Raw genomic sequence first — 21,077 nt, forward strand, 5'->3', positions numbered from 1 at the left:
AAAGGGCGGCATTTGGTGTGTGACGTCACCTACGCGACTTGTAGTCTTTACAGATTCTTCTGAATTTTATTTTACAATAGTTTTACAACAAACTGCTGATTTCTCGGGATGAAACGTGATGTTTTAAACAGGTAGAGGACATATTTTTTTCTCATGGCGCAATTCAATCGGATCACGAAATAAAACTTTCAGTCTCATTCATTTGAATGGCGAGTTTTTCAGAGTTGAGGTCCCATGGTGACCGTTACTTCCTGCTTCCGCTTAGGCTCTCTATACTCCTTGGGGATTGCTCTTTTGATAAAACCCATTTGCCAAATTAAAGATGGCGGCCATTTTCAAGATGGCCACCATTATACAGTAATATTGCAAATGCTGAAGCTGAATATGGTGTGTGCAGGCTGACTGAAACTGTCAACCAGCTGCATGTACTGGTGACTTTTTGACAATGAATGAGGGTGATCTTATTTTATTTTATTATTAACTCTTTCACTGCCAAAGACGAGTTATCTCGTCTTAGCGAATCCAAGCGTAGTCTGCCAAAGACGAGATAACTCGTCTTAGCGTTTTTTTAATGGCAACGCCATGCTGAATGTCTTGCCCTACTCCTCTGTGAAGATCAGACTTGTATCATCAAAATAAAGTGCAGAAAAACACATTTGGATTGAGAGATGTAAAAAATATAGCGTATTCCCCCCCCCCCTCACGGAGCGGTGCGGGTGTCTGACTGCAGCGGCGCCGCTCCGTGACACTCTGGCCGCCGGTGAGAGCTTAGGGGGCGGCGGCGGGGCTCATGGCGGCTCGGCAGCTCGTTGAAGCTCCGTGCAACTCCGTGATACAAAGCACAAACGTTAGTAACAACAACCCCGTCGATCGCTCGTCGTTAGTCGTCAAGAGCGTTTGGAAAGTCGCCAGATTTTGCGAGAAATCACTCAGATAGCAGCTTGAAAACCCCGCGATCTACAGTAGTGTGGATGAGGAACGGACGGCGCCGGCGAACATGACGAGAGGTAAACGTGGTGGGAGTGTCTGTACTCTGTTGTGAGCGCACATGTCTGGCTGTGAGTTCAGGGGGCGTCAGCCAGAGCTGTCGGCTGTGTGTGTGTAGATGTGTGTGAGACAGAGAGAGTGAGTGAGACCGCTGCCTGCTGACCAGAGGAAGCTGGATCTGATCTAAAGCGCCGTGTTTCGGCTACAAAAACCTGTCGAACTGATCCGCGCGCGCGCGCGCACACACACACACACAGACACACACGCACGCACACACACACACACACACGTATGCACACACGTATGCACACGCACACGTCACGTACGCACACACACTAAAAAAAAGGAAAGAAAAAGTTGTAACTCAAAGAAAAGAAAGAAAAAAGGCTGCAGAAGTGTGTGTCAGTAGCTAAATATTTTGTCTTTTGTCATCAAAAGTCATTTGTCAGTGTTGATTTAGTTGTTGTTTACAAGAGAACAACTGTACAGATGTTGAGGCGTCACTAAAGCAAAATATAAAGGAGCCAATTGTACTGGTTCACCTGAAAATGACAGCCGACACAAAAACCTCTTTTTCTCAAGATTTTGGTGCCAAAATGGCATTTTGGGCTAAACTAACCTATATTCAACCGTCAATTTCACAAGACTGGAACAAGATAGAAACAAACAGGTTTTTTTGCTGGAAACTAGAGACCCTCTTCTTTCCTTTGATGGGTTGAATGTGTATGTAGTAACAGTACATAATATTATGGTGGGTCTACGGAAATCAGTCAAAAAGCTGGAAAATGCCTGGCAAGCTGGAGGAAGCTGCTGTGAGAATGGCTGGCAGTCAAAGAGTTAATGATGCCTTTCTGTAAGTGTTGATGGATATGCATACACACATACAAGAAAACGTTTTAATACAATGTTTCTATGTACCTGATTCACTCATTCAAAACCAATTCAAAGATGTTTGAATGAATGTTGAATGAATTGGCAATAAGCCGACAGTACACAAATCATAACACTGAAATGGCAAACAAATCACAGGATGTAACATTCACTCTTACAAAAATGTAATTGACGTGTACTCATCACTGTCATTTCCAAGAATTGACTTGAGGAAAGGGATAATCTTGAAAATATCAATAAAAAAATCTCTCTTCTTTTTATCTTTGTTTTTTTTACCATGTCTTATGCACTTTTCTGTGTTTCCCCAGCTGACCACAGCAACCTGTGAAAGAAATCATAAAGTCAACTCACAATGTATAATTATATTGCATGTTTTATTGACATTTTGAGAAATGCATGGGAGAAAAAGTGATTGTTCACCTGCACTGTGCGACCATTATGGTCCTTGAAAACAGCACCTCCAGAGTCGCCTGTCCCAAAAAATACAGGCACACATGGTCACACCCAAAATAACAGGTTTCACTTTGTGACCTGTCCTGCACCCTTGTTCTTCATATTTTTAGTGAACCAAATGCATCTAAATTCAGATGTTATGAAAGAAAAACATACAGTACCTACTTTACGTTATATGTAAAGAATGAAAAAGTTACTCGATAACTGAGGTTGAAAAAGATTTTAAAAGTCATTGCCATTTTCCATTGTCACAATGAGACAACATATGAATATTGGTGAATTTTCCTTAGCTTATCTCTATTTAAAAACCTCCTCTCCACAGCCTATAAGTTAGCCTCGTAAACCAGCCTCTCGCGGAAATGCATTTCATTTAATTTCTCGGGAGAGTCTGGCCTCATCCCCTCTAAGCGTTTGGGCTGGGCAGGAGCTGGGCGGGAGTAGTAGCAAAGACGGTTTAATATCTTTGGTAGTAGCGTTGACAGACAATCCCATTCAGCCAATCAGCAAGTTGGTGTAGTGACGGGGCGTTGCACCAGTCGGTCCCTGATTGGCCAACGTGCTGCGGGTGACGCTGATTGGCTCGGCCTTCTGAGGGTTTCAGTCCAAACGCTTAGAATGGGGATGAGGCCAGACTCTCCCTCGGAATGAAATGAAATGCACTTCCGCGAGAGGCTGGTTTACGAGGCTACCTATAAGTACCTTTTCAATGTGAAATACAGAATACATACCTTTACATGAGACGCTATTTGGATGACCAGCTATAAGAGCACTGCACATGAAGTTCTCAGTCACAGCAATATCTTTCCAGTTAGGTGCTGTCATCTGACTTGGCTTATCTGCACCACTGATGCATGCAGGTCTCTGCATGGGAGAATTGGAAGAGGAAATAGTTCAGATATAGTAATAGCCTAATAGTTCTTAGTTTTTGAGTGAAAAATGTAGATAGTAGGCGAATGTATACACACACATGAAGAATGACACATCTCAGAAATCTAAAACTCACACTATTGCCGAGATGGACCCAGGTATCTTTATTTATTATTTTGCCCTTTATCTTGGACAGGAAACTGACTGATTCTGTACGATCCCTCAAAAGAAGTTGCTCTGTATTTAAAGAACAGAAAAATACATTACAAAACACACTGTCAGATTAATACAGTAGCCTACTGTTCAGTGATTGTCATTAATTACAAACCATCTGTATGAAGCATCTGTAATCATTATAGGCTAATGATGTATTACATTACATCTAGTTAAGGTTTATTTCATATGAATGTCTTTTTGTTGTCTTTTTTGTGTATTGAAGGAAAAATTAGAATTGTATGAGTATTGTATTCAATGTTTATTTTTCCATATATCTTTCCATTTTCCAAAACAATGAAGAAAACACAAAATGTCATCATTCTCTACATTTTCTTTTAGCATAAATGCTAACCAAGCTATGTTGCAGCATTTTGGTGGAGTTACTATACCTTGTTGTTCACAGGTAGCATCAGGAGGCAGTCTTAAAGCAACGTTGGTCTCCACGGTGCAAGGTAAGCAAATAGGTCTGAGTGAGAAAAACAATGACATGAAGTGGACGATTTCCCTAGTAAACAATTTGTAACACTGTCTTCATAGTATGAACTGTTTTATCAATAAATCCAATCAAAAATGTGACACCAGTTCCTACCTGGACTCATAAGTGATTTGAACAGCTTCTGCGAGCAGGACGAGAGCCACATCATAGTCATAGAACTCCGGCACGCCCTGATCCCTTTTAGAAAAAACATCATAGTCCGGGTGTGGAAAATACTGTTGAACGTCTTTCACTGTGAACAAGACAAAGAACATGTTACTTATTTTAGATACTGTAGTAGCCTACACAAATATCCATCACAAAAGAGAAAACCTAAACTGGTAACATATCATTTTTTATGGCTCCATGTTCAGATACAGCTGAGGAAAGCATACCTCTGCCGCTTCCATCATCAATCTCAACAGTGATCTGTTCATGAGTGGTACCAGGCGGGAAGCAGTGGGCAGCAGTCAAGACAAACTTCGGAGTCACCAGAGAGCCAAGGCAGTAATATCTTGGTGATCCATCTCTCTTAAGTTTTTAATGATGAATAAATAAACAAACAAATACTGCTATTTAATAGATAAGAGAATTTGCTGTTCTTACTCATCAAATTAGGACCATAATCCTACTTCTTAATCCAATGTGTCACTTAATCAACAAGATTATTATAAACAGTTACAGTAATTTCCAAAACATTTGGCATTTGAAATAAATACCTTAATTGTAATGTATGCCCACCATGGATACACATCCCTCATTAGGCCATAGCTGTCCTCATCCAACTCTTTGTGAAGACCACAGAGACCCTTAACATCATTATCATCTGCGTGGACAAAATAGATAAAATGTTTATGTTTACAAATAACTTGTATTCAACCTTAGATAGATAGATAGATAGATAGATAGATAGATAGATAGATAGATAGATAGATAGATAGATAGATAGATGTCTTACCAATCATTTCTTTAAAGACTTGACGTAAATCATTAATGTTATCCATTCTGAAGTAATGCCTACCACCGGTCCCTGTTGTGAGTTGCTGCAGGTCTTCATCAAAGATGTCAACTCCAGTACCGAAAACGTAAATGTCTGGAACGGAATGAAGTTAATTGTGGTCTCTTTGTTGCATTAAAACACGTTTTGTTGCTCAAACTGCGCAACTTTACTGAAAACAACTGAATATTGTTTACTGACAATATAGCATGTGTCTGTGAAGAGGAATCCAAGTATTTCTAGATAATGAGAATCAGTATGGCATCAGAAATCTGCTCATCGTATTAAACTAAAAACCCACCAAGAAATTCAGCCCTTGGATGATTATCTCCAACTGCATGGTCCATGTATACCATGTTCTTAATTCGTTGCACAGATGCTGTAGGTAAACCTCCCAAGTTGTAAGCACCTGCAATTAAATAATCCATTGTGTTAAAATTACCATAAAGACAAAAAAACAAAAGGCTTTAGATTACACCATTTGACATTCAGACTTTGATGTAAGTTAAAATTACCGTCAGTAAAAAGAATGATGACGTGACGATGTGTCTTAAATTTTTCTGCTCCGACTCGTTCCTTTATGAAAGACATTTTTCCCCAGAAGTGGTCAAAGACTCGTGTCAGATCAGTCCCAGCAGTGTTTTGCTCTTTGAGTCCAAACACAGGAAAACAAATTCTTAGCGTCAAGCCATGAATTAAAACAGCATTGTCAACAACATCTCTCTGTTTGACTTACCATCCACGTCAAACTCTTCCAGCTTTGTCTTGACTGTTATGGGATCGACTCCTTCACCTAGATACTCAATAATGTCGATCATTTCATGTATTTCCGATGAGAAAAATATGATTTCATAGTTTGGAGATGTAGAAAATACAGCAATCTGTGGAGACGAAAAGCAAACTGCAGTTGGCCTCATTAACTTTGCAAAACACACATACTGTAGCCTACTGTGAAGCTGCTGTGACTCATTTCGTTAATTATTAATTATTATTATTTTGTTGAGCACTTGATTAATTTATCAGCAAGAGGAGTAACCATGTGCACTGACAGCAAGCCAAGAGGCCTCAAGTCTATGATGTAAAATTCATGATGAAATTTAATTCTAATGGGCTTTTGTCCTGACAACCAAATGGAACGGGAATGTCTTTATACATGAGTGCAACGTTGCTTCATATGTCAGTGACATCACATCCATCCAGATATGAAATGGTGAAAATCTTATCTACCATATTTCTTTTGTTTTCTTTGGCTTTTCATGCCTTTAATTGATAGTGCAGTTGAGAGAGACAGGAAATGGGGAGGCAGAGAGGGGGGGGATGACATGCAGGATTTGAACCAAGGCCACCTGCAGGGAGGACTAACACAGGGGGCACCTTCTTAACCTCCTGCGCCACTTGGCGCCCCATCTACCATATTTCTGACTCATAAGTATCCTTCTGTCACTCATTTTTATTTTATTCTAAGATCAAGTGATTGATTAAATGTCAAAGTTGGCCACACAAACTGCTTTATGTCTAACATGTTTTAAGTCAGCAAATGTATTGGCAACATCCATTAGCAGTAGTCTGTATACTTTCATACTGAGTTATGTAGCTATGTCTTTTAAGAAAAACACTGTGATTTTTAAAGGGATAGTTCACCCTAGAATGATATTTCGCTCATTATCTACTCACCCTCATGTTGACTAAGGGCTGGAAGAAGTTTCAGAGTCCTCCGTCCCTTCTCTGAGTTACAGGGGGTCTTAGCGTAGCAGTGCATTTCAAGGCAACGGTTGTAAAGGGACATGCGCAACCAGACTGAGACTCGAGTCGGTCTCAGTGCGAACCTTGCGCATGTGCGCTGGCAGCGGAAGACCGGACAACAGACACAGAGCTAATGCTACAAACATGCTTGGAATGTGGACTTATTTAATTTTTTTCGGGACAATTACGCAATTTGGGGCTTCAGCACAAGACGGACATTACATACGAGCAGCATGGAGGTATTTGGATGTTTTTTTGTGTGGGTTTTTTTACGAAGAGCTCTGGTGTCCCTTTACAACCGTTGCCTTGAAATGCACTGCTACGCTAAGACCCCCTGTAACTCAGGGAAGGGACGGAGGACTCTGAAACTTCTTCCAGCCCTTAGTCAACATGAGGGTGAGTAGATAATGAGCGAAATATCATTCTAGGGTGAACTATCCCTTTAAGAACTGTATTCTTCTTACCTTTGAAACTAATTTCTCGATCACATTTTTTGCGGCAGTGATATTTTCCTTGGTTATGCTCCCAGACATGTCCACAGCGATATAGATGTTAAGGGTGCCATTTGCTGTGATCTTCACTACTCTCCCCTCCTGTATGACCTCTGAATAATCAATAACAAATCAGTTATTTTGCCATACACATTATATTCTATTTTTTGTGCCAGAGGACTCACCCACAGAGTCACAATTGTTATCCTGTGTTCTTATTATTATTTCACCTATTCACCTATTTAAACTTTAAAGGAGACATATTATGCTCATTTTCCACAAATTAAAACAGTTCCCAGGTGTGTTAAAGACATGTCATGTCATGTCATGTCTTTTTAAAGACATGACATGTCTTTAACACATGTTTTTTCTGTGACATGCTTAGGTCAAAATACCCCAAGGATCAAACATCACAGCACTTTTTTCATCCGTTCAAAACAGCCCTGTTCAGAACGGACGGTTTCAGTGCCTGTCCCTTTAAATGTAAATGGACCACTGCCTGTCCCGCCCTGCCCCTTCTACTGGTCCCAGGTGGGGGTGGTATTATGCAAATTCCAAAACTAGTTGCATCATTGCATTACATCATCTCAGCTTGTAAAAAAAACCCACGTGGATCGGGAGCCTGCAAATTACAGATTTTATTGTCAATTCTCACATTTTGGGGGCTGGAAGACAAGCCAAACACCCAAATATATGTTAAAGAGGCTTGAAAAATTTACACAATAACAACAACAACACAATATTTTCCGCATTGTTACACAGTAACCTATTGATTATGTAGATTCTCCATTCATTATGGAGTAGATTATTTGATATATATATATATATATATATAATATCAGTATTAGTGAGTCCTTATGACTAAAAAGTAGGATAAATTATCAAATTATTGGTTATTGGTTGCTGTAATAACAAAAATGATCATCTTGCATTGCTATTAAATAATGCTTTTAATCATAAATGATCCTGAACATCATTAGTTTATTAGTTTAGTAGTCATAGTTCCTTACCGGTGGACGCTAAAGTGTCTAGGTCTGATTTGAGTGAACTGCCAAATGCCTGTGCAACCTCCCGTGCAGAGTCATAGGTGTGTTTATCTGCAAGAAGCAAAACCAAAAACAGATGAGATACAATGGTAAACAGCTGTGACAAAGGACTTCTGCTGATATATTTGGTCATTGTGAACAGGGTTTTTCATGGAGCGATGTCTAACGAGGTGGGTGATGTTAACAAGACATTATGGATTTGGCCAAGAGGCGCTAGGTAAAGGGCAGAGAGCCTCCACTCTCCCCCATAACAAGTCTTAAAGGGATAGTTCAACATTTTGGCAAATTGGCCCATTGCCATAATCGCTATAGTCAGTAGGTTCATTACCTTTAATTGTAGGTGTAAGCTATTTTCAGTACGGCGGAGCGCAGCAGCTGGCTGCTCAGAGCTACGCTATGGAGGCTAACGGAATTTCTTGGTTTCCCTCATTAAACTCATCAAATTCAACATCCCAAAACTCCACAGCGCTTTTGTAGACAAGTTGTGACCTGCACAACCACCACGCTATGAGATAATGACGGAACGATACGAAACGGAGCCGTTTTCGAGGTAAATACAGGGTAAATACGGAGACTGCTTGCTGAAAAACTGTCCCTGAACGCAACGCGCATCAGCGGTTTTGTATGAATTTACCTCGAAAACGGCTCCGTTTCGTATCGTTCCGTCATTATCTCATAGCGTGGTGGTTGTGCAGCTCACAACTTGTCTACAAAAGCGCTGTGGAGTTTTGGGATTTTGTATTTGATGAGTTTAATGAGGGAAACCAAGAAATTCCCTTAGCCTCCATAGCGTAGCTCTGAGCAGCCTGCTGCTGCGCTCCACTGCACTAAATATAGCTTACACCTACAATTAAAGATAACGAACCTACTGCTATGACTATAGCAATTATGGCAATGGGCCAATTTGCCAAAATGTTGAACTATCCCTTTAACAAGTTTAACCATCATCAAGAAGCTGTTTAATTGAAGTAAAAATCTTGCATGGGTCCCCTTTAACATGACTACACTTCGCACTGTAGGTATCAGTCTTACAGTAACATTCTGGTTCTGTGCCGGTCCACTGCCTGTTCTCCAGACATGTTCTTTCCTTTGACCCCATCAGAAACATTTTGCCATTGCAGGTGTATTGTATTTTGTCACCAATTCTATATCCACTGCCTGATTTTGAGGCACCAGGTGGGACACCGGGATCAGTACAGTGCGCTCCAGCTGTGGTAACAAAAAAAAAGACACACAGCTAATGAATACAGCCAAAACAAATGAAGATGTATCCCCAACCTAAAAGACAAATAGGAGAGTGAGAGGAACAGATCACAGTCACAGACTTACTGTCACGGGTACAGATGGGAGTGTAGCCGCTCCATTTTGCATTTGGTAAACAGACACGTCTGTATGAGCCCTGCAGTCTGTAGCCAGAGTAACACTCATACGTGGTTTCATTCCCCACATAGTACTTGGTCTGAGGAGGGTCGACGTCTCCATTTTCAATCACGGTTGGGTCTGGGCATTCAATCACTGCAACACAAAACAAAAGCAAAAAACCTGAGTTGTCAAGTATAGAGCAGGCAGCCTGGAGAAGAGTGAGAAACATCATCATCATCATCATCATCATCATCATCATCATCATCATCATCACATAACTCACATTTGCATGTCTGAGGTGAATTTATTTTGGGTGGTGGTCTCCATTTGCCATTAAACTGGCATGTGCGGATCAGTTCAGGGTATGGAAAAAAGCCCTTGTCACATTTGTAGATCAACTTGCTGTCGGTCTCTAGCTGCCTGGTCAGTGTGTAGTTACCATCTTCAATTTCCATACCTTCCTCTGTGCAATCACACCGAACTTCACCTCCTGAAAAGAAAAGAGAGTTTTTTGGCATCAAAAAAATTTAGTATGATAATCAGAGATGATAGATTTGATATTACATAATGACTAAACTCATCTTTATCTGAAAAATTCAGATTTCAGAAAGAGAACTTTGATTGAAGAACAATCGAATAATATTTTTCGCTGAAATTTTAATGTCAAAACCAAAACTGCTGCAGCAAATTAATCTCAAAAATGCACTATTTTTACTTCAGTTCTTGTGCCACTAACAAAACACTTGAGTTGTAAATGTGTATTGTAAAATATTTAGTTCAGGCTGCCCCCCCCACACTTTTACAACAATAGTAGCCTAATTCATCACCTATTAGGACAATTCATTTTACAAGTGGTCTTAGTAGACAATCAGCATACGTTTGTTTATGTATATGTGTGTGTAAAAAATAAATCAAAAAATCTAAATTTAGAATAATCAAATACTTTAAAGGAGACATATTATGCCCCCTTTCCACAAATTAAAATAGTTCCCAGGTGTCTTCAAGACATATCTGTGACATGCTTTGGTCAAAATACCCCAAGGATCAAACATCACAGCTCTTTTCATCCTTTCAAAACAGCCCTGTTTCAGTGCCTGTCCCTTTAAATGCAAATGAACCACTGCTTCACTTACTGAATACTGTGAATATGAATACATGACCGTTTAGCACAAATCAAATTGAAATTCACAATACTTTATGTATTTTAAAAGTTAAAAAAGAAAACTTGCCCATGCAGAGGAGACATGAAAGAGCAGCAAACCAGCACCAGTTGACAGAAGATCCCATGGTGAACCATACGATTGAGAACAAAAACAGAGAGGACCTAGCAGCCTTTAGCCTATTTCAAATTGAGGGGCTGAACAAATAAATGTGATCCTGGTACTTATTAACTTCATGACAAATAAAAGGGGATCAATAGTGTGGGACAGAAAAAAAAAAGATTTCCTATTTCACCACTGCACAAGTCCTCAATCAAGATTAAAATAATTAACCTTCAACCAATTTGTCCAATGTAGAAATAAACTCAGCACTTTTAAGTTGGATTTACTGTTTTACAATAAGTGTGGGAACATTTAGACATTAAAACTGTAAAAATTGAAAGAAATTTGATTAGGCAACTTAACATTTTAGCCTGAAAGGCCCACAACATTTAAATACATTTGTTGCCATTGCGTTTAACTGTTGTAGTCCAAATATTACTCAGGTTTTATTTATTTTATTTTATTTTTTCTTGACCTAAACTAGTCTGTTCACACCCTTTGTACACACACAGTCACAAAAAAACAACAGCAAAACAAACTAAATGTACATGTGAAATCCGAGCAAAGTACAAACACTTGCTTCATCATTTCCCAAAATAGGGAGGAGCATTGGATATGTCCTCACTGACATGATGATTCAGTTATTGACTGTGCCACGACCGTTTGATCAACTTTGTCCAATTATCTCTCAAAGTTATTTGTTCTTGTTCGTTTTCAGTGTAATTTTGTAATTGTATCTCTTTATGATTGGTTTGGTTTGCTGTAGGCTATGTCTTTTCAACTTCAGATCTCACTCCTCCTCTTCATGCTTTTTATTTGTCTGCACAGTTTCTTCTCAGAGCATCTGATCTAGTAAATAGGGATTTTCCAAAGTATTGACACAGACCTCGTCCAACTACAGTGGTGATTAAGTTAACATTGATGTGAATAAGTGTTAACTTCCAGGTGATAGACAGGGACTTGACATTAAAGATTTGTCTGTTGCAGTTCATGTTCTGAACATCTTTAGTCTTTGCTGGGCTACTGTATAGTAAAATGACTTTGTAAAGGGTAATATTTTTCAATTTAAATGTTTATCTGCTCTCTGCAGATAGAGAGGCGGATTCGTATGAAATATGGCTGCATGAACACTTTAATGCCTCTTAGTACAAACAGCTGGAAGAACCTCACCACATCGTGCAAAACTGTATTTTTCCCCCCATCCAACAGTTTGTGACATGTAATAATAGGGCCTGTCTGCAAGAAGTGGGGCGTCTTAATAGTTTTTATATGAGTCTACCGGAGCATCTACCAAAAACTGCCCCACATTAGGCCTAGTTAACTCGCTCCAATTATGTTTCATTGAATCATTTTAGGTCTTATTAACATTTTATGTTTGAATTAAATGGGAATACAATTTTTTTAAGAAGCTACACACCTTCAAACATAACATGACACCCTTTTTCAATCGGGCACCATGTTCAGGTAATGTGGGACAGTTTGTTTGGTAAAGGGGGCAGTCATTCTTAGATTTAAAAAACAGGCCTCTTTGCAGTGAATACAAATCATTTTAATAATAATAATGATATATTTCAACACAGGTCCATATCACACATCATACAATATAAATAGTAAAAAGAAAGAATGAACAATGGTAGGCCCCCTTCATCCTTTCCTCACTCCACATAATGTGTCTCATTCCTTTTCTTCCTCCCTGACTATTTTTTCATCCATCTTCCCTGTCTTTGCCTTTCTCTGTATTTGACTCTAGTAGGCTAAATTAAAATTATGATACATTGTTGTTGTTACATTCTGAAAACATTTTGCAACCATCTGTAAAAAGTAAAAGGTGGAGGAGTATGTTCGGGCGAAAGATGATGTTATTTTAACTAGACTGAGATTGGGGCATTGCTGTCTGGCAAAGTGTAGAGGCTAAATGGTTTGTGTGATTGGGGAATTAGAGATTGTGATCCATGTGTTGTTTTCGTATAATTTGTAGGCTACTCTTGTCATAGACACAGAGCTGGCCCAAGGCATAAGCATAGGCTACTAAGCACCTGCTTGGGGCCCCGTGACCATTGGGGGGCCCCCAAAGGGCAAGTAACTTTTTTAAATTGTTGTGCGTAACTTCTGTCGACCCTTGGAGAAACTCTGCGTAGCCTAATTACAGAAAACTTTAATTGTTGTTACATTTCAAATGTTGCACTTTGCTGTTGCAAAACCAAAATTTTTAAAGAGCAGATGATGTGTTTACAGTAAAGGCATTGTCTGTTGGTTTATTTTGTTACTTTTAGTCGACCTTTAGGTGGCATTCAGTATGCCAATCAATTTAAATACTAAATGTAAATCAACCGCAGGCTGCACTTTTAGCTGAATTTGTTGCCATTTTAGAATAAAAACCATAGATGGGTAAAAACCTGCCCGGATTTGATTATTCATAATGACAGATTAGAAATATTAAAGTCCCTACGTCACCACATTCACGCGCATCCCTTGGCTGCACACACAGCCCTTCATGCCATTCTCTCTAGGATACGAGAAAAGTTTTCTCCTCGGCTCAGAGCAGAGGGACTGAGAGACCTGTGTGGGTCCAAACACTCTATGTAAGTGATTGCTGTCGGAAGATATAACTATTTAAGACTTATATTAACACAAAAATATTGCTTACTTCTGCTTTAAATAATAGCCTATTATTGGCAGTAATAGAGGGCACCAAAATAAAGATTTTGCTTAGGGCCCCATGGAGGCTTGGCCCGGCCCTGCATAGACTGTAGTTGTTCATGGATTTGTCAGATTTGAGTCTGTGTTTTCTTTACAAACTATTTTTGGATCTGATTCTATTGGGAGGGCAGTGTAGTTAGTCAGTGGGTTGTATGAGAAAATGTAATTAGCGTCATGTCCTGTGGAGGGCAGCATCACGCCAGAGCCATAAACCCAGACGATGAAGAAGAAGCGGAGTCGGAAGTGACGAACATGTCGGAAGTTGTCGCCAGCGAAAACAACAACGCGCCAAATTTGTGCCGCAGCTGCAGTCGGTGCAGCCGCTGCTTCAAACTCATGAAAAAGTAAAGATTGAGGCGTGAAACAGAGACTTCACAAATCGCAGCTGGCCGAAGAAGAGTGCAGGTGAGATATTTAACCACCAGAGAGTCGACAACGCGGAGGTTTTGTTTATACCTGCGGGTTTTGTTTTGCTTGAGCGCATCATGTGAGTTAATGACAGTAAACAGCGTTGCCTCATTACAAGACAATTTGTGACAGATACAGCGGTGAATATTAAATAAACAGACACTGCTTATCGGCATTAAGTGGATTTCTATTATATGTATTATAGCCTATATTAGTTACGTATGGACATCTGTGTGTGTTTGTGTTTTTAGCATGGCGGTGCCGTTTGTGCAGGACTGGGACCTGGTTCAGACGCTGGGAGAAGGAGCCTATGGAGAGTATGAGTCCTACTTTAATCACTAACAACACGTATTAGCAGTGTGCATCTCCAGGTTAAAGAGTTGATTAAAAAATAAATAAATCAACCATAAGAGACGACTTGCTTTCAGTGTGAATACATCAAACTGGGAGGAGCTAATCTGAGTTCAGTGAGATACATTTCTTCATTGGGAGAAATATAAAATCCTCATTGAGCCTTGTAATCAATAATGATGTAAAACAATTCACTGTTTGGTCTGATACTCAATCACGTTGTTTGGGAAGGGAAGTGACATGTCACCACTGACTTAGTCTCTGACAAACATGTTTTCACTTTCTGACTTTTAACTCTCCATCACAGTTAAAGGCACATGGGAGAAGGAGCTAAACATCATAATTGATGATGAAGAATGGAAGGATGTCTGGAGACATGCTAAATCAATTTCAGTTTGCAATCGTGCTCAAGCAGTGCAGTTAAAAATTATACATAGAATGCACATATCCCCCAACCGCAGACATCATTTCAATCCTACTCACTCACCCACGTGCCTTAAATGCAAGATAGAAACTGGTACCCTAACTCATTGTTTCTGGTCATGTCGAAAACTGCAAATGTATTGGTCTAATGTATTATTGAAATGGAGAAGATAAAACTGGAGATGGACCCAGTGTCTCTTATTTTGGGCCTCCCAAGTTGACGTTTAACATCAAAACATAATAAGAGGCTGTATTGTATTCTTACTTATGCAGCGAGGAAGAATATTTTGTTACAATGGATCAATGAAAAGGTACCAACTGTTAAAGGCTGGCAAGGGGTAGTGTTTCACCTAGTGCCATTAGAATATCTTACATGCATATTACATTTAAAAACAGACCAATTCTATAAAGTTATTTTTATTTTTTTATTGTAACCCCTAATGTTATTTATATAGCTAGATCTGAGCTGACGGTTGTTGTTGTTTTTTTATTTGTTTGTTTTTAATTTATCTTGTTCTGTTTGTTTGTCTGCTTGTTTTACTTCTCCTTCCTGTGAACCACATTATGTATTCACTCGTTACTTGTAAAAGTTAAAAAATGAATAAAAAAAAACAAAAAACAACAACAACTCTCCATCACAGTCTTTAATCATTTTCTCCTGTTCTTGTTTTCCTCTGCGGTCGAATGCGTGTCACCTCTGTTTTGCCCGTGGCGTCAGGGTGAGGCTGCTGGTGAACAGGCAGACGGAGGAGGCGGTCGCCGTGAAGGTGATCGATACCTCTCAGGCTAAAGAGTGTGCTGAAAATGTCAAGAAGGAGGTCTGCGTCCATAAGGTTGGTCATTCATCAGTCAGTGTGTCAACTATAATGTGTTTTAACCAGATTAATTGAATCTACTTCTTATTGTTTCCTACTGTAGATACTTAATCACCCCAACATTGTGCGGTTTTTTGGCCACCGGAAGGAAGGGCCGACCATGTACCTCTTCCTGGAGTACTGCACCGGTGGAGAGCTCTTCGACCGGATAGGTGAGTCAGACAGCAAGGCTGCCGTCTTGGAGGGTGTGACAAAACAAATCTGATATTTTTGTATAAGTTTAATTTTGAATGACTTCACAAATGGGTAAAAAAAAACACACAAGCGCTGATGTGATCTTGTTTTCCAAATCAAAATAGATCTACATAACTTGTTCTCATCATTCTCTCTTTCCTCTCAACATCCATCCACCTCTTAAACAAACCACCTGCTAAATCTTAAGTACGTTTTATTCTTTTGGAGATCATTTATCTACTGGTTTTTAGGATCTTTTAGTCCCCAAGACACGCTGCACTTTATAGACTCTTATCAGTACTTATTTATTTACCATATTTATTGTAGGTTTTACTTTTTTTTTTTCTTTCTTGGTTGCAATCAAGGCAACAAGGGCTGTGCAATATCCTCTGGTCTATGAACTGTACCCACTCAGGAGTGAATGGAAAATGTTTTGATGTTATTTAAATGTACTGTTATGTCTGTCTTGTGTTTTTATGATATGCAGCTGCTGGAGGCATTGACTGTCCAAGGCAAATTTCCCTCCAGGGACAATAAAGTTTATATTGATTGAATTGTAGCTATACCAGAGGAAGTAGATGGTTGTTATGATAGTTAACAAATGCCTTCCCTTCTCTCTTATGCTTTCTCTCTTTATTTCAAAAAGCAAGTGGATGATACAAGTTTATTAAATGTTTGTGCACAGACCAGCCTTCATTTATGTGTTGAGCTTTGTGACTCTTCACGGTCTTGATGTCAACATTACTGTAGATACTGGTGGGTTTTCTGGGTTTTAGTGAATTCTAGCTTAATCCAAAAGTCTATTCACTCCCCTAGCCTATGATATGCAATATATGGTTTAAAAAAAGTACTGCATGCTATGCAAGAAAAACAGCTGCCGAAATGTGTTTGTAGAGTATACATTTGTAACTTGGTGTGGATTGTGATTCGTCATTATTAAAATGTTCTCATTTAATTGCAGAGCCTGATGTGGGGATGGCAGAGAAAGATGCTCATAGATTTTTCCAGCAGCTCATAGCAGCTGTGGTGAGTGAAACAAACCTCTTTGTTGGTGTGACGACCTGCACCAGTTTGTACTGTCATGAAATTTTCACTCACGCCTTTGCAGGAGTACCTCCACAGTATTGGCATCACCCACAGAGACATAAAGCCCGAGAACATTTTACTGGATGACAAAGGTGGGAAAATACATTGTGTATAACTGTGTTAAAGGGAAAACCTCTTGTTTTACATTTATTAAAACCTTCGTCTCTTACTGTTCTTTACTCTCAGATAATCTGAAGCTGACAGATTTCGGGCTGGCCACCATGTTCCGCTTCAAAGGACGAGAGCGTCTCCTGAATCGACTCTGTGGGACGCTTCCATACGTGGCCCCGGAGCTTCTCAGCCAGACAGAGTACAAAGCCCAGCCGGCTGATATCTGGGCCTGCGGGATAGTCCTCACTGCCATGTTCGCTGGAGGTGAGCTTACATGGTTTACATTCTGTTGTCCATTAAGTTGCTTTGATTTTTGCAAGATTGTCAGAAACTCTGGACATTTTTAAAGCTGTGTGGAATTTGTGGGCACTTGTAGTTTACAATATTTTTATATTATTCACAGAAGGCCATATAGACTGTAACATTGGAAAGTGTCAAACAATCTGTACTTTTATTATATTTGAGTGTGTGAAAGGCGTTACAGTCAGAGTTTATGACATGAGGCTCATACAGGACATTAAGGAGTAAAGTGAAATCAGTAGTAGAGAGAGAAGCTTTATTGATCCCAAGGGATATTTAGATAACAAGTAGCAACTTAAAAGAGAGTTAAAGTTGAGAGGGCTAAAGTACAAATGAAATAAAATGGATAACAATAGAACTATGATGAAGGAGAAATAGATAGATAGATTTCTTTATTGTCTGCCCCAAAGGGTAGCAGAAATTTGTCTTTGACAGGGCTAATCACTTTACATACACTCATATAAAACACAGTAAGGCAATAAAAACATTTACAAAAAATAAAAAGCACAATAGCAGCAAGTCATTTTGGGTTGTTTAGGTTGAAGTTCTACTGTTGAGGGCTGTGACTGCAGATGGAATGAATGATTTTTTGTGGATTGTTTTTCTGGCCAGGGGGTTAGCAGTTGTTGTACACCGAACAGGATTCGTACTTCACCTCTGTTCCTTCTCTTCTCTTGTCTACACTAAATGTGCTTAAACTTTTTGTCATTGTCACTTTGTGGTGCTTTTTTGTCAGAGCTGCCGTGGGACCAGCCCACTGAGACCTGTCAGGAGTACTCAGATTGGATCCAGAAGAAAACCTATCTACCTCCGTGGAAAAAAATACAACCGTTGCCCCTCGGTAAGTTTCACATTTTAACAGCTGAGATACTGAACTTTTTCCCCCCACCCAAAATTGTCTTGCTTTATTTGAGCTTTCTATGTTTCCTATGTGACTTCTCTGCTCAGGTTTGTTGTCCAAGTTACTGCTGGCCAGCCCAGATGCACGCATCAGCATCGCCGACATACAGAGAGACCGCTGGTTTACTCACGGTGGGTCTCAGATAAACAGGATCCATCCGTCTAACTTTAACGTTCACTTCGCTCATTTCTTCTCTGATTCCTCTCTGCAGGTGCAAAACAGCCACAGTCTCTTGGCTCAGGAGGAAACAAACATCTCCGGTCAGATGTTGGATTCAAGTCCAGAGCCAACAGGTATTTCTTATTTGAAATTCAATATATATGAAATAGGTGACAAAGAAGCAACCAGAGCACACTGAAAGGACTCTACTGTGATTTATTTGTGGCAATCAATGCGTTTCGCCACAAATAAGTAACAGTAAAGTCCCAATAGTGTGCTGTGGTTGCTTATTGCTTATTTCACATGCTCCTGCTGCCGAACAGCACCTGACGACCTGCGGCTGTGCAAGGAGATTTGTTTTACTTCAGCCATATATACTCGATATATATATATTTCTTTTTATACCTGTCATCACAAAAAGAAACACACATTCCTCCCTCCGCAGTGACGACAGGATGCAGTTTTCCAGTTCTCAGCCTGACCTTGCAGCAGGTGGCTGGGAAGCCATGTTGTTAATCAGTCAGACGGACGGTCAAGTCAGCTTCTCCCAGCCGACCAAGCCGGAGCACATGCTGCTGGGAAGTCAGCTCCTGGGCACGCCGGGAGCCAGTCAGGTAAGCCACATGTTCAGCGTCAGCTCTTGCTTCGTTTTCCTACTACCTTGCTTTTCTCCCGTTGTTTTCTTCTGCTCTTTATTTAAAAGAGCTTTGTAAAAATCTATACAAAGCTGATCAATGTGTAATGATCTCCCACCTTAGACATACGATTGACACACGAGCAAAATGACCCAGACAGCTTTCCTTCTTCCAAAAAATGATGCCAAAGTACTATGATTTTTAACACAACACAAAGACCAGAAGCTAATTTAATTTAATCACTTATAATGTTCTTAATGGTGCAGAACCTTCATACAGCTGTGATCTTTTTTTTTAGATCTAAGATTTAGACCAACTACTATGTAAAAGCACTGAGATCCTCCAAAGCTGCTCTTTTAACTGCCCAATGCCAAACTCACTACAAAGTGGAGAAGCTGCTTTTATGAACTGTTGAATGACCTTTTTTAATGACATTTTAAAAAAGGACACTTCTTTTGGTTAATGCATTTTTACCTTGTCTTTTATCCCTTTAAACCAGTTTTTATTGTATTCTATCTTCTTAACCTTTCTCTTTTAATTTTGAATATACTGTATATGTACGCTTTTAAATTGATTTGCTTCCTCTGCATTTGATTGTGTACTCCTGTTTGGCGTAAAATCCAAGTTATTATTGTTAATAATAACATTGTTATTTCTTATTCTGTTTGTGCAGTCACCATGGCAGAGACTAGTGCGGAGAATGACCCGTTTCTTCACCGCTGTGAATGCTGATGCATCGTTATGTGCCCTGAAAGACGCCTGCAACAGCATGGCCCTCGGCTTCAAGCTCACCTGTGCTAAACAGGTACGTCTGTGCTCCAGTGTATGGTTAAATACACTGACACACAAAGCTGCTTGCAGCCTCTGCAGATCATCATGCACTTGATAATGAATCTCTCTCTCTGGTCTTTAGGTGACGGTGAGCACACTGGACAAACGCAACAACAAACTCATCTTCAAAGTCCATGTGCTTGAGATGAATAATAGAGTGCTTCTGGACTTCAGACTGTCTAAGGTGGGTTTGGTCATTTCAAAGTTTGTGTTTTAATGTTTCCAACCTGATTAATCTATTAAAGCATTAAAGTTGAGATAATTGTGTAATTACCTCAGAGATTCCTGAGGAAAATGTAATGCAAAGGTTGTGCATACATCCAAGTTGCACACCCAAAGACTCCATGGTAACACAGGCTGTTGATGTGTTTTCATTGTATCTTGTCCACAGTTTCAGGCTTTGGCCAGTAAACACAGTCAGTAATATGTTTCAGTTCTGAAGGGATTTATGCAATATAAATAACAAAGTACAAGCATCACTACCAGTTAAATTCTGCATATTGTACTGCCACCCTAACCCACTACTGAGCAGACTATATCGCTCTTGTTGGCCACAACTTTAAGACTGTGGAGAGAGTTGGTCTGACACATGCTGACGTGTTTGTGTGTGTGACTTTCCAGGGTGACGGTCTGGAGTTTAAACGTCTCTTTGTGAAGATAAAACAGAAACTCGGGGACATCATCAACACTCAGAAGATTTTACTCCCCATCACTTGAGCAGCCTCGGCCTCACAGTTTCTGGTGTCTACAAACACTAACGCAACCATGGACATTGGGGAGAAATCCTGTATATATTTATCTGTTTTACTGATATTTTCTACCTGTTCTGTTGTCTTCTGCATGTTTTCATTTGCTTCTATCATGTGAGAAGATGTGAAATGTTCAGTGTCAAGAGAAGTGGCGTCTTTTGGCCAGTTCTCACGTGTTAAAGGAGTCATGAGGGTTAGGTTTGTGCACACAGGGATACGTGTGTGTTTGTGTGTGTGTGTTGTTCTGATTATGTTTGACATGATACAGCCCAAAGTCTTGAATAAATTATTAAAAGACCAACATGTCGCCTTATGATAAATGCACTCGTTGTGGAAGACTGCTGATGGAGAGAGGAATAAATTAGGCGTCATTTCAAAACACATGAGCCCAGATTTCACCAGAGTTCATCCAAATATGATTGAAACATAAAATAACGAAACACTGTTAAAAGTTTTTCTTGTTTAAAAAACACTCCTGCTGCTTGAACAATTTACATACATATTATTTAATGTAGAAATGAACTGAACCCATTTTTCCATGCTTCAAATGATGAGTTTTGTGGTGAAGGATACATGAGGCTACT

General features: G+C 39.7%; 2 protein-coding genes across 3 annotated transcripts; one reads left to right on the forward strand and one right to left on the reverse strand.

Annotated features, from left to right (window-relative positions):
• Window positions 1–1,824: 1,824 nt before the first annotated feature.
• On the reverse strand, window positions 1,825–10,908 carry LOC146974571 (complement factor B-like). 2 transcript variants are annotated; one of them, XM_085798091.1, is made up of 18 exons: window positions 10,758–10,908; window positions 9,812–10,018; window positions 9,496–9,681; window positions 9,199–9,375; window positions 8,131–8,217; window positions 7,094–7,233; window positions 5,623–5,767; window positions 5,402–5,533; window positions 5,188–5,295; window positions 4,848–4,982; window positions 4,609–4,715; window positions 4,285–4,420; window positions 4,004–4,142; window positions 3,804–3,880; window positions 3,335–3,435; window positions 3,060–3,192; window positions 2,299–2,348; window positions 1,825–2,200 (listed from the first exon to the last, which is right to left on the reverse strand). In XM_085798091.1, the coding sequence occupies exons 1-18, from the start codon at window positions 10,813–10,815 to the stop codon at window positions 2,033–2,035; spliced, it is 2,286 nt and encodes a 761-aa protein (XP_085654217.1). In that variant the 5' UTR covers window positions 10,816–10,908; the 3' UTR covers window positions 1,825–2,032. The 2 variants fall into 2 exon arrangements, with proteins under 2 accessions (XP_085654217.1, XP_085654218.1); XM_085798092.1 differs by lacking the exons at window positions 1,825–2,200; window positions 2,299–2,348 and adding an exon at window positions 2,565–2,654 and having other exon boundaries at window positions 3,031–3,192.
• Window positions 10,909–13,738: 2,830 nt separating this feature from the next.
• Window positions 13,739–20,797, forward strand: chek1 (checkpoint kinase 1). Its single transcript, XM_085798094.1, has 14 exons — window positions 13,739–13,895; window positions 14,150–14,215; window positions 15,391–15,505; window positions 15,591–15,699; window positions 16,683–16,747; window positions 16,830–16,899; window positions 16,994–17,182; window positions 17,955–18,059; window positions 18,167–18,250; window positions 18,331–18,412; window positions 18,724–18,892; window positions 19,587–19,718; window positions 19,827–19,928; window positions 20,366–20,797. The coding sequence occupies exons 2-14, from the start codon at window positions 14,151–14,153 to the stop codon at window positions 20,459–20,461; spliced, it is 1,383 nt and encodes a 460-aa protein (XP_085654220.1). The 5' UTR covers window positions 13,739–13,895; window position 14,150; the 3' UTR covers window positions 20,462–20,797.
• The last annotated feature ends 280 nt before the right edge of the window (window positions 20,798–21,077 follow it).

Source organism: Trachurus japonicus, chromosome 14 (assembly GCF_045865225.1).
Source record: "Trachurus japonicus isolate A0001 chromosome 14, Traja_1.0".
Taxonomy (NCBI): Eukaryota; Metazoa; Chordata; class Actinopteri; order Carangiformes; family Carangidae; genus Trachurus; species Trachurus japonicus.

Excerpts from the sequence above, each read along its gene's own strand:
- LOC146974571 (XM_085798091.1), bottom strand. The coding sequence starts at position 10,815 with ATGGGATCTTCTGTCAACTGGTGCTGGTTTGCTGCTCTTTCATGTCTC. Across the intron at positions 9,376-9,495 it reads TCCCATCTGTACCCGTGACA|CTGGAGCGCACTGTACTGAT; the intron begins GTAAGTCTGTGA and ends TTGTTACCACAG. Across the intron at positions 7,234-8,130 it reads AGACACTTTAGCGTCCACCG|AGGTCATACAGGAGGGGAGA; the intron begins GTAAGGAACTAT and ends TTGATTATTCAG.
- chek1 (XM_085798094.1), top strand. The coding sequence starts at position 14,151 with ATGGCGGTGCCGTTTGTGCAGGACTGGGACCTGGTTCAGACGCTGGGA. Across the intron at positions 18,413-18,723 it reads TTCAAGTCCAGAGCCAACAG|TGACGACAGGATGCAGTTTT; the intron begins GTATTTCTTATT and ends CTCCCTCCGCAG. Across the intron at positions 19,719-19,826 it reads AGCTCACCTGTGCTAAACAG|GTGACGGTGAGCACACTGGA; the intron begins GTACGTCTGTGC and ends TCTGGTCTTTAG.